This window comes from Camelus bactrianus, chromosome 3 (assembly GCF_048773025.1).
Source record: "Camelus bactrianus isolate YW-2024 breed Bactrian camel chromosome 3, ASM4877302v1, whole genome shotgun sequence".
NCBI lineage: Eukaryota > Metazoa > Chordata > Mammalia > Artiodactyla > Camelidae > Camelus > Camelus bactrianus.
Window position 1 is genome coordinate 118,299,342 of NC_133541.1, and position 13,402 is coordinate 118,312,743.

General features: G+C 46.9%; 1 protein-coding gene and 1 pseudogene across 1 annotated transcript in view; one reads left to right on the forward strand and one right to left on the reverse strand.

Annotated features, from left to right (window-relative positions):
• LOC105076127 (adhesion G protein-coupled receptor B1-like) overlaps positions 1–4,229 on the reverse strand; it is a 41,778-nt pseudogene extending 37,549 nt beyond the window's left edge.
• Positions 1,133–13,402, forward strand: part of LOC141575616 (uncharacterized) — a 28,993-nt gene continuing 16,723 nt past the window's right edge. The window contains exons 1-3 of the mRNA XM_074355254.1: positions 1,133–1,174; positions 1,287–1,496; positions 1,574–3,868. Of these exons, the coding sequence (XP_074211355.1) occupies positions 1,133–1,174; positions 1,287–1,496; positions 1,574–2,653 (1,332 nt within the window). The 3' untranslated portion in view covers positions 2,654–3,868. The remainder of the gene's footprint in view (positions 1,175–1,286; positions 1,497–1,573; positions 3,869–13,402) is intronic.

A 13,402-nucleotide genomic window follows, 5' to 3' on the forward strand; every position in this document is an offset into this window, starting at 1 on the left:
AGGCACATGAAAAAATGCTCAATAGCACTAATTATCAGAGAAATGCAAATCAAAACTACAATGAGGTATTAGCTCAAACCAGTCAGAATGGCCATCACTCAAAAGTTCATAAAGATAAACACTGGAGAGGATGTGGAGAACAGGGAACCCTCTTACACTGCTGGTGGGAATGTAGTTTGGTGTAGCCATTAGTGAAAACAGTTTGGAAATTCCCCATAAACCTAAAAATACACTTACCCTAGGATCCAGCAATCCCACTTCTGGGTATATATCCAGAGGGAACTCCAATCTGAAAAGATACCTGCACCCCAGTATTCATAACACCACTATATACAATAGCCAAGACACTGTAAAGCAACCTAAATGAAGCAACAGATGACTGGATAAAGAAGTTGCAGTAGATTTATACAATGGAGTACTACTCTGCCATTAAAAGGGGTAAAATAATGACATTTGCAGCACCATGAATGGACCTAGAGATCATCATTCCAAGTGAAATGAGCCAGAAAGACAAAGAAAAATACCGTATCACTCACATGCGCAATCTAAAAAAAAAAATACTATGAAATCATCTGCAGACTTAGTGAAGAATCTTATGGTTACCAGGGAAAGGGGGTGGGGAAAAGAGAAATTTGGGAGTTTGAGATTTACAAATGTTAGTCACTATACATAAAAATAGATTTAAAACAAGTTTATTCTGTATAGCACAGAAACCTATATTCAGTATCTGGAAATAACCTATAATGGAAAAGCCGCTACACCTACCAACTGAGGAAGCAAGAGAGGAAAGGAGAGTTAGTTATCCTGGGCTAGAGCCTGGTGCTCGGAAAGTCTTTGCCCACCTCTGACGCTGCCCCCTGACCTCACTGCACTCTCCTCCCAGGAGCAGGCTCACATGAAGACATGCGTCCCGTGAACCTGTGGTAGCAGAGGCCGCCCCAGGACAGGGCCCAGGGGAGATGAGAGCAAGTCCACCTGCTGGGGGCGGGTGTGGAGCAGCACACCTCCACGTCGCCGCCCTCTAACTGCAGCCCACTGACCTGGAAACAAGTGTCCTGCGAACCTGGGGCAGTGGCAGGGAAAAGGGCGTTGCCCCTGGCTAACTGGTCTGTGCCCCCACATCAGCCGCGGCATGGCCTGGGGGCGGCCTCTGCAGCCCCAGGCAAGTCCCCAGGTCAGCCAGCTCCCGGGAGGCGGGAGCGGTGTGGTCGGAGGCAGGGGCGGCTGTGACGGGTTTAGGGGTCTGCCTATGCGAGCCTGTGGATTTGCTTCAAACTCCCCCGTAGCCTGTCCTGGCCTCTGCCTCTACCGCCCCAAGTTCTCAGGACTCAAGTTATAGGTCAATCAGCTTCTGGAAAGGGGGCGCTGTGCTGTCAGCGGGCGGCGGCGGCGGGACTGGGGCTGCCCTGTGCGAGCGCGGGGATTTGCTCCCATTACTGTTGTCGCTGCCGCCGCCAAGGCACACTGACCGCACCGCGCCCGCCTCCCAGGAGCAGGTATACCTGTAACCTGCGCTCTGCGACCCTGGGGCAGCAGAGGCCGCCCCCAGGACAGCATGCGAGGTAGATGAGAGCAAGTCCACTGGCTCCCAGGAGCACACCCCTCTCCCCGCCGCTGCCGCCGCCGCCGAACCTCGCACCCGGACAGCACCGCGTCGCCTCCCAGGAGCACACCCCTCTCCCCGCCGCTGCCGCCGCCGCCGACCTCGCACCCGGACAGCACCGCGTCGCCTCCCAGGAGCAGGCTGACCGCCACACATGTCGCCTCCCAGGAGCACACCCCTCTCCCCGCCGCTGCCGCCGCCGCCGACCTCGCACCCGGACAGCACCGCGTCGCCTCCCAGGAGCACACCCCTCTCCCCGCCGCTGCCGCCGCCGCCGCCGACCTCGCACCCGGACAGCACCGCGTCGCCTCCCAGGAGCAGGCTGACCGCCACACATGTCGCCTCCCAGGAGCACACCCCTCTCCCCGCCGCTGCCGCCGCCGCCGACCTCGCACCCGGACAGCACCGCGTCGCCTCCCAGGAGCACACCCCTCTCCCCGCCGCTGCCGCCGCCGCCGAACCTCGCACCCGGACAGCACCGCGTCGCCTCCCAGGAGCACACCCCTCTCCCCGCCGCTGCCGCCGCCGCCGACCTCGCACCCGGACAGCACCGCGTCGCCTCCCAGGAGCAGGCTGACCGCCACACATGTCGCCTCCCAGGAGCACACCCCTCTCCCCGCCGCTGCCGCCGCCGCCGACCTCGCACCCGGACAGCACCGCGTCGCCTCCCAGGAGCACACCCCTCTCCCCGCCGCTGCCGCCGCCGCCGCCGACCTCGCACCCGGACAGCACCGCGTCGCCTCCCAGGAGCAGGCTGACCGCCACACATGTCGCCTCCCAGGAGCACACCCCTCTCCCCGCCGCTGCCGCCGCCGCCGACCTCGCACCCGGACAGCACCGCGTCGCCTCCCAGGAGCACACCCCTCTCCCCGCCGCTGCCGCCGCCGCCGAACCTCGCACCCGGACAGCACCGCGTCGCCTCCCAGGAGCAGGCTGACCGCCACACATGTCGCCTCCCAGGAGCACACCCCTCTCCCCGCCGCTGCCGCCGCCGCCGACCTCGCACCCGGACAGCACCGCGTCGCCTCCCAGGAGCAGGTTAACAAGTAACCTGCGATCTGCGAACCTGGGGCAGCAGAGGCCGCCCCCAGGACAGCATGCGGGGCAGATGGGAGCAAGTCCACTGGCTCCCAGGAGCACACCCCTCTCCCCGCCGCTGCCGCTGCCGCTGCCGCCACCGCCGACCTCGCACCCGGACAGCACCGCGTCGCCTCCCAGGAGCACACCCCTCTCCCCACCGCTGCCGCCGCCGCCGACCTCGCACCCGGACAGCACCGCGTCGCCTCCCAGGAGCACACCCCTCTCCCCGCCGCTGCCGCCGCCGCCGACCTCGCACCCGGACAGCACCGCGCCCGCTTCCCAGGAGCAGGTTTACCTGTAACCTGCGTTCTGCAAACCTACGGAGGCAGAGGACGCCCCGATGACGGCATGCGGGGTAGATGGGAGCAAGTCCACTGGCTCCCAGGAGCACAGCCCTCTCCCCGCCGCTGCCGCCGCCGACGACCTCGCACCCGGACAGCACCGCTTCGCCTCCCAGGAGCAGGCTGACCGCCACACATGTCGCCTTCCAGGAGCACACCCCTCTCCCCGCCGCTGCCGCCGCCGCCGACCTCGCACCCGGACAGCACCGCGTCGCCTCCCAGGAGCAGGCTGACCGCCACACATGTCGCCTCCCAGGAGCACACCCCTCTCCCCGCCGCTGCCGCCGCCGCCGACCTCGCACCCGGACAGCACCGCGTCGCCTCCCAGGAGCACACCCCTCTCCCCGCCGCTGCCGCCGCCGCCGACCTCGCACCCGGACAGCACCGCGCCCTCTTCCCAGGAGCACACCCCTCTCCCCGCCGCTGCCGCCGCCGCCGAACCTCGCACCCGGACAGCACCGCGTCGCCTCCCAGGAGCAGGCTGACCGCCACACATGTCGCCTCCCAGGAGCACACCCCTCTCCCCGCCGCTGCCGCCGACCTCGCACCCGGACAGCAACGCGTCGCCTCCCAGGAGCAGGCTGACCGCCAGACACGCACCCCTCGAACATGGGGAAGCAGACACTGCTCCAGGCCACGGGGAAATAACTCAACAAGTCCAGGAGCTTGCACGGTCAAGCCCGCATCCCAGAGGCCGCAGCCGCGGCCCTGCGACCGCACCGCACCCGCCTCCCGGTATCAGGCCATGACCTGATGGCCGGTCGGAAGTGCTCCCGGGCCCGTTCGGCGCACTCCCACCTCCCATGGCTGCATCCGCTTCCCGAAACCCGGGTACAAGCAGCAGGTAAGAAATGGGATTCAGGGACTACTAGCGGGGGGGGGGGGGCACCACGACCCACGGCGGCGGCCCGCACCGCCTCAGAGCCCTAACGGGTCGAGCGGCCCAGGCCTCCCACGCACCCCCAACCCGTGAGCCTCCCCAGCTGAGCAGCCCAGGCCTCTCCCGCCGGCTCCCCGATCTGCGCGCCCCCACCAGCGCCCCCTTACCTGCCCGGCGACGGCAGCAGAGGCGACAGCAAGCGGCAGCCCAGTCCCCACACCGCCTTCCTCCTCGGAAGCTGGTCAGGAGCGCCTGGCTTCTGCCCGGCTCCCGCCCGGCTCCCACACGCTCTGGGCGGTTCCGGCGTCCGCGCCCCTCCCCCTCCCGCCGGAAGCGCCGACCCTCAAGCTGGGGCTCCACCCCTACGGGCTGCGGCGAGCAGGCCGAGCGGCGCCAGGCGGTGGGGCAGAGGGGCGGAGGGGGGGAGGGGGGAGGGGCGGTGGGGCCGGCCCACTCCCTCCCCTGGGTGTGAGTAAAGAGATTGAGTAATCAAAAAGCTCCTAACAAAAAGTTCAAGATCAGATGGCTTCACTAGTAATTCTACCAAATATTAATAATAATGAACACCAATTCTTCTCAAACTCTTCTAAAAACTAGGAGGGAGAACTTACTTTTAAAGCCAGCATTACCCTGATGTCAAACCACATAAGGATATTACGAGAAAACTACAGACAATATCTCTTATCAATATAGTTACAAAAATTCTCAACAAATAGTAGCAGACTGAATCCAGCTGCATTTTAAGAGGATCATGACATTAGTGAAATTTATGACAGGAATGCCAAGATGGTTCAGTTTGCAAACATCAATGTAACATAGAACGTTAAAAAGAAGGAAAAAAACAACATGATCATCTCAATGCAGAAAAAGCATTTGCAAAATACAATATCCTTTCTTGATAAAAACACTCAACAAACTAGGAATGGAAGGGAAATTTCTCAAAAGAAAAAACGGCATTTAAAAAATCTTATAGACAACATCAGTCACAGTGAAAGACTGAAAGGTTTCACCCAAAAATCACAAACAAGACACTACTTCTATTCAGCACTGTACTAGAAGTTCTAGCCAGCGTAATTAGACAAGAAACATAAAAGCCATTCAACTTGAAAAGGAAGACATAAAAATATCTCTATTACAAATGGCCAATAGGCACATGAACAAATGCTCACTATCACTAATTATCAGAGAAATGCAAGTCAAAGCTATAATGAGGTGTCACCTCACACCAGTCAGAATGGCCATCATTCAAAAGTCTACAAACAATAAATGCTGGAGAGGGTGTGGAGAAAAGGTAAGCCTCCTACACTGTTGGTGGGAATGTAGTTTGGTGCAGCCATTATGGAAAACAGTATGGAAATTCCTCAGAAAACTAGGAATAGACTTACCATATGATCCAGCAATCCCACTCCTGGGCATATATCCAAAAGACACATGCACCCCAATGTTCACAGCAGCACTATTTATAATAGCCAAGACATGAAGACAACCTAAATGTCCATCAACAGATGACTAAATAAAGAAGTCATATTATATTTATACAATGGAATACTACTCACCCATAAAAAGAATAAAATCATGCCATTTGCAGCAACATGGATGGACCTGGAGATGGTCATTCTAAGTGAAGTAAGCCAGAAACAGAAAGAAAATTACCATGTGATATCATTTATATGTGGAATTTATAAAAAAAGACTAACTTATTTACAAAATAGAAACACACTCACAGACATAGAAAACAAAATTATGGTTACTAGTGGGGAAAGGGTTGGGAAGAAATAAATTGGGAGATCAAAATTTGCAGATACTAACTAATATATATAAAATAGACAAACAAGTTCATACTGTGTAGCACAAGGAACTATATTCAATGTCTCATAGTAACTGATGGTGAAAAAGAATCTGAAAATGAATATGTGTATGTTCATGTATGACTGAAGCATTGTGCTGTACACTAGAAATTGGCACAACATTGCAAACTGACTATGCTTCAATAAAAAAAAATATGTATATACAATAGAAAAATAAAGAGGTATAAAAAATAAATTAATTAAATGTTATCAACAAACCCAAGGTCACAAAGATTTTATCCTGTGTCATCTTCTAGGAATTTTATAGATTTGCATTTTACATTTAGGTTAATGATCCTTTTTGAGTTAATTTTTCTGAAAGATATAAAATCTATGTCTAGATTTCTAACCACCCCCCAATGTGGATATCCAGTGTTCCAGCATCATTTGTTTAAATGACTGTCCCTTGTTCCATTGAATTGCCTTTGCTCCTTTGTCAAGATCACTTAATCGTATTTGTATGAGTCTGTGTCTGGGCTCTGTATTCTGAAGTCACATATTGCCAGTTTTCTAATTTTGTTCTCCTTCAATGTTGTAATGGCAATTCTGGGTGGATCTTGGACTTTAACAGAGAAGTCCTACATAGTCACACTGGAAAGTGATTGAACAAATGCATAGAACCAGGCTGTGAAGGCCTTATTCAGCTTTCTGTAAAACTTTACTTAATCCAAAAAACAAAAAACCAAAAAAACAAATGCTGCTCATAAAATGCTCCTGAAATGCTATAACCCTGACATGCAGTGAATCAATCCTCAGGCCTGACATAGAATAAACACTTTAAAGTCATATTATGTTATTTCAAAAAGTTTGGCTTGTAAGTAAAACTATGCCTAGAATCTCTCATTTTAATTATAGTTTTTCTTACTCACTAAGAAATTGAGGCTCACAGTTACAAAAGGACCAGCTACACTGCTACTTAGCGGCAAGAGACTTAATTTTGGGAGTTCTTTCCACTGCATGGTGATACTTTGATATAGTGTAGTAGTTTCTATTAATTGATTAGATCTTTGGAGGAAACTGAAAGTTCTTCTAGTGAAGCTATTCCTTTTATCCTCTAATGAGGTGTTTGACAGCCCTGAAATTAATCACCCATTTATTCATTCAACATACACTGCTGAACCTAGAGATTCTAAGTGGCTAAGGAGGGGAGTACAGTACATGAGATGTGGTCTCACCCTCAAGAAGGTTGTAGTCTGGCAGGGAAGATAACATACCTTGGCAATTCTCAGGGCTCTTACCCATGAGACACAATGGATACTGTCTAAAGCCCATGAAATTTTTTTTGATTTCAATGTCTTTTTTCAAATCAAAAGAAAAGCTGAATATATCCTGTCTGGATTACATTTGTCTTTATACACAGTCATAAAAATATCATTTTTATCATTTTCTGTTGGAGAAAGAGTCCCACAAAGGCAAAAGTGCCCAACACCCATGAAAGTCATATTATGGCTCTGGAAATGCTACCCAAACAAAGAAAGCTGAATCTTCATTCACCCCAGTTACCATCTCAGAAGCCTTATATATTTACCTCTTGTCTTCACTTCTGTGGAGCACCCTTGGGAATTTTACTTTAGGCTAAAATTTCCTTTGTAGAGGTCCAGACCCAGAGATGGTTCTGTGATTAACTGGTAGAGAGTAGTTTTCTGACCTCTGGAACCAAGAAGGCTTTCTGTACATACATCCTAGAATTAAAACACCACGGCCTTAAGTTCATGCCATTTTATGGCCTCGGCAAATCCTCTCAAACAGACTAATTTAAGATTTTTCCAAACTATATGATGATCATAGATGTTCGTGGAAAATAAAGGGTTCTATGACCAAATACTTTTGGGGACTGCTATGTATAACATACTCTGCTTTTGCTGATTATCAGTGAGCATATTAAATGTTATCAGAAGCCTAACTGTAGAGAAACCTGGTTAACTTTGTTTAATCCAGCATTTTCCAAATTTATTTGAACACAGAGCCCGTCTTCAAGAATGTTTATTAACATTTCATGGGAAACTAATGTGCCTTGGAATATAATTTGAGAAATACAGGTTTGCACCAGGCATTGGCAACCCTTTTATGTAAAGGGCCATATCATAAATATTTTAGGTTTTATGGGCCAGATACTCTGCCAGAAGTACTCAACTGTGCAGGAAAGCAGCCACAGACATTGCATAAACAAATGGGTGTGGCTGTGTTTTCCAGTACAACTTTCAAAGTAAGGAGTGGACTGGATTTGGCCCAAGGACCCTAGTTTGCCAACCCGCGGTCTATGCTTTCCACTAAAACCTTTCAGAATAGCTCTAGGTCCACCCAGAAAGGAAAAGTTCCAAAGCCATCTCACCACGTATAATAGTCAAAAACAACCAATCTACCCAAAAATTTTATTTGTAAAGTATCTTTTTGGCCTCAAACTAATATCAACCTAAATAAATAGCTGCTCTTTTCATCAAAGGTCTTAAAAGTGTTTGCCAAAAGACATGAAGGATATTTACTAAAAAAAATGAACAGTGATTATCACAGGATGCACGACTGTAAGGGATTTTTGTTTTCTTAGTTGCACTTTTCTGTAACACTTTTGTAATCAGAAGCAAAAACAACAAAAGATTTTTTTTTTTAAATAATCCTCCTGTAGTTCAGTATTTTTCAGGCCCTCTTGTCTTAACAATCATGTCACCTCATACTTGGTGGCACTTGGTAGTTCCTAATGCTTTATATGGTCTTTATCTCATATCCCCTCCCCAGTTCCCTTTTTAACTTAAACAGGATGAGCATAGGTTCTGCTTTCAGCTTTTCTCAGTCTCTTCTCCATGTTCTCACTCTCTCCTGTGATTTAAAATTTCCCTTCTTCATGGCTGCTTTCTAAATTTATATTCCTAGAGCTGATCCAGGTCCTCTTATCAGAATCACCTTGGAATTTGTTAAAGATGTAGATCTCTAGTTCCACCTGAAACTGAATTAATCAAAATGCTCAAGGATAGAGCCTGGGTATATTTTCAAAAGTCCATAGGAATTTAGATGGAACTCCTGTTTGAAAGGAAAAAAGCAAAACAAAACAGAAACCCAAAACGCTTCTCTTGAGAGATTTGGTTGTTACAGTACAACATTATTTTTTCCTTGGCTTGTTTTTTGCATGCCAGATTCTTAAAGAAGGAATATAGCTTATTTATCTTTTCTTTTTTTTTCTTACTTATCTATACATTTTATAACTAGTTACCAACTCTAATGCCAATTAACAGACAAGATGAACCCCATTTTAATCAGCAATACAAATAAACATGCAGCTATATTTGCATTTGCTCATTCTGTTTTCTTACCTTTCTTGTACTTTGCAATCCATTTCGTTTGGGTTTCTTCTTCTGCCACACCACTGACATTGTTCTTTTCAAGGTCATCAACAGCCCTTTAATTGCTAAGTCCAAGAGACACATAAATGCTCATTTTTTTGTGTTCTCTTTCCAACTTCTGACATTGATGACCATTCCTTGTTCTTGAAATGCTGCTAATGGATATTTATCTAAATACCCCACAAATACTGCTAGTTCATAGCCCAAAGTGAGCCCAACCTTATGACCACAAATGTGCACTTCCTGCTTTGTCCTCTCTCTGTCTGAATAGCACCACCATCCACCTTGTTGCCGAACAAAATCCCAAGTGTGCACCTTAATTCACCCTTTTGCTTATTCATCCTCCACCTTATACAATTAATTACCAATTAGTTACCCACATTTCAAAACAAAAGACTCTAAAAACTCAAAGATTTTCCATAACTCACTTGGGAGCAAAACCTGCTCTGAAGTGATGGAGGGTTATTAATAGCCTTGATTCTTCTCATTTATTATGAATATTTGTATGTTTACTCGGGTGTTATTGGCGTCTCAACTCATGCCCAGACCTCCCTGAGAGTACTATGTAATATACTTTTTGTGCATCATATTATCTTTCAAGAAACATCCGAAAACTTCTTAAATCCAAAGAAAAAAATTGGTCTCCACAGATCTCAGGGATTGTGAGCTTGAACTTCCCAAGTAGCTCTCAAGTGCCTCTCATCCTCTCCATCCCGTTCCAGCTTAGATAAAGCCACTGTCAGCTCTGGCTGGATTGCAGTAACAGCTCCCCAGCTACTCTCCCTGTTCTCACTCTTGCCTCCTCAAATCCATTTTCCACCTGCAGCCAAAATAATCATTCTTTTTAAAAAAAAAAAAAAAAAAAAGCAAATCTTCTCCCTCAGTAAAACCCTTTGATGTCAAATTTTGCTTCTAGCATAAAGTCCAAATTTAGAACATGGCCTAGAATTCCCCAGATGATCCAGCTCCTGCCTAAATCCCCAGCCTTATTCCTCATCACTTTTTACCCTCAACTCAGCAGTACAAATGCCTTCTAGTTCCCCCGCATCCTGCTGTCTTAATGTTTAGTCTTGCAGTTGGACTCAGCAAATAGTTGTTGAATGAATAAACAAAGTCTAACTTGCTAACTTTCTGGGCTATTAAGAGAAACATGATAGGTATTTCTTCTGAGCAGATTCCCACTATTTCCTAATTATTCTCCCTTTCAGAATAACTATGAAGGGTGGGAGGTAGCAATGACTATAACTAATAGTATTGGGGTGTTAAAAATAGTGGTATGTACTGAAGCAAACTAAATGTTATGACCAAACACAAATGTTCTATTGCACTAATGACATTTCAAAAATATTTTCTGGCATCTGAGCCATTTTCTACTAGTTGCTTCTCTAGCTATCATTTAACAGTCACAGTAGTTGTACATCTAGTTAACATTATTAAGCATGTACCTTGCACATAGCACTTTATATACATTGTATAAATGATTTATAACCCTGGTAATAAACATATGAGGTGGGTTTTGTTCTCAGTCTTTCTGAAGGATGAGGAAACTGGGGCTCCGAGGACTTGATGGATTTTTCCCTGAGGTCACAGTTTCAACAAGTGGCAGAAATGGGATTTAAACTCAGTCCTCTTCATCTACAAGACCTTCTCTGCTCTTCCACACTGTCTTTCAGTTCAGTGAAAACTGGCGACTTCTGGGCAAGCCTGAGTGATGAATCATGGGTGACACGGGAGGGAGTCTAGTGAGAGAGGGAGACAGAGTAAACAGGAAGGGAGAAGGAAAAAAACATAGAACTTATGAACTCTTTAATTATAAAGATATCTGGCTAGATTATAAACTCTGTCAAGGAAGGGTCCGGTTGTTTTACTTCATCTCTCCTGCTGCCTAGAACAGGGCTGGGACCAGAATGGATACTTAATGAAGATTTACGGATTGATATGAATTGACTACTCATTAGTGAGATGTTGACTTAGTATCACAACATTAATCACTCCCTACTTTCCTCCACCCTTAACCTAGAGTGTGGTTGAGGTCAGGGGAAAGGTGTGGTTGTTGCAGTGAGGCTTATCAATAGAAGGCATTTTAATGCCTACAAAGACCTCATTAAACTCTGACCTAAGATAGCATTTGAAAAAGTGCTGATTGCCAATAAGCCAACATCCTGTGTTTGACTGGTAAGGAATTGAGCTGGTAAGAAACAAGTTGGATTTCTATCGATGAACTGTTTTGATACTAGCTCTTATATTCACAAATATTTACTAAGCACTTACTGTAAGCAAGGCAATGAATAGGCACTATGCATGCAAGTACCCAAACATCCAGATGTATACAGTTGGAATAAATATGCCTTTAAATGTCATTTTGTTTGCCTCAAAAGTCCAAACAAAGACCTTCTATGGAGTGGGAGAAAAAAAAAACTCTTGATTTTTGCAACTGCCATGTTGTCCTTGACTAAAACACTTTCAAAGAAGCATTGTAAAATGCTTACTGTCCTGCATGGACGATAGTGTGTCTGAATTCTGATTCTTGATGGGAAAGCTGCTATGGTCCAGCTCTGGCAAGAAAACCCTCCCATTCCTTTAGAAAGTCTCAGTAAGGGCAAGAGGCCCTGTCCTGAGTTTGTGTACGTGTGTGTTGATTTTTAGAGGAAGTAGAACAAGATGAGTCCCAGGAAAATTCAACACTAAAGCAGTTATGTGAAAAAAGAAGGAAGTTGTGATAACTGGAGGAGGAGTTAGAAAGGAGTCGAGACGATGTTAAACTTGTGCCTATGATGTGCTTTAACCAGAATTTGCACTGGGCTGTGGAACCAGAAGGAACTCCCCACTTTCCTAGTGGTCAGTAGAAATGAGAGTATTTTGTACCTTAGCCAAGAGACAGAAGCAGGATCCAAATAGAAAATATTATAAATGCTTAGAGACGGAAGATATGTTACAGACTGCTGGTCCAGTGTTTCCTAAATCCTGTTGCCATCAAAAACACCTGAGAAGCTTTCTAAAAATTGAAGACTTGGGCCCCAACCATATGCCTAGATTTTCCAATGGGTAGGAGCTGGGAATCTGCTCTATCAAGCCCCTAGGTGTTTCTGAAGATAAAAGGTGACAAATAAATAATGGCAAATATCAAATAGTAAGTATTTATGTTACCATAAAGTAGGGTTGTTCAGAAAGAAAAAAACTCCAGCACCAATTGAAATATATTCCTATTACATGGTCATAAGTAACAATGTATAGGCCCAAACCACCAGGTGCAAAGTCCAAAGACCAGCATTCTTCCCTCTCCTGGGTATATGCACTTGGAGAAGTCACATGATGCTTCCTAACACCTTAAATAAACTAAATAGAAACATTGTATCTGAAACAAACGTGAACAACATGTTTAAAGTAGTCTGTCAGTTTTCTCATCTATAAAATGCAAACACTCACATGAATCCCCTAAAGACTAATTTTCTCATTGCTAAAGTAGAATTGAAAGAAGGTCTTTTTCCTCTTGATGAGTCATTACATAAAAACACTGGTTCATAGGGAATGTAATTAAAAACAACAACAACAACAGCGAGCAAGCAAGATTTCCTTGCTCCTGCTTTCCAGAGATGCTATGGGGAGGAAAGTGGAGGATATGTATTCAAAGAGAGGGTGTTTGTGGTACATTTTCTCATCATTCCCAGCTCAACTCATTGTATATCAAAGCAGGAGATGACTGACTGTTATGGGTTGAACTGTGTCCCCCAAAAAGATATGTTGAAGTCCTAACTCCCAGTACCTGTAAATATGACCTAATTTGAAAATAGGGTGTGTTTCACTTAAGTTAGGATGAAGTCAGTTGGGTGGGCCATAACTAGTATGATTGGTGCCCTTATGAGAAGAGAGACATCCAGACACAGAAGTGCGCAGAGAAGAGAACATCATGTAAAGGCATTGACACAGAAGGAGAACACCATGTGGTGACATAAGCAGAGGTTGGAATCTTGCAGCTGCAAGCCTGGGAACACCAAGGACTCCGGCCACTACCAGACACTGGGAAGAGGCAAGGACTGAGGTATACCCAGACTCTCGAGTGAGCATGGCCTTGCTGACATCTCCATTTCAGACTTTTAGCCTCCAAAACTGTGAGACAATATGTTTCTGTTGTTTTGAGCCTCCCGGTATGTGGCACTTCGTAATGGCAACTTTAGGAAACTGACATACTGAGCCAAGTCCTCTATGTCCTCAGTGAAACTGTGTCTCTTCTCATCCTAGCAGAAGAGAAAAAGGACTTCCATCCACGAATCTTAGCAGGCCAATAGCAGTCATACAATTTGGGGGCATGTCCTTCT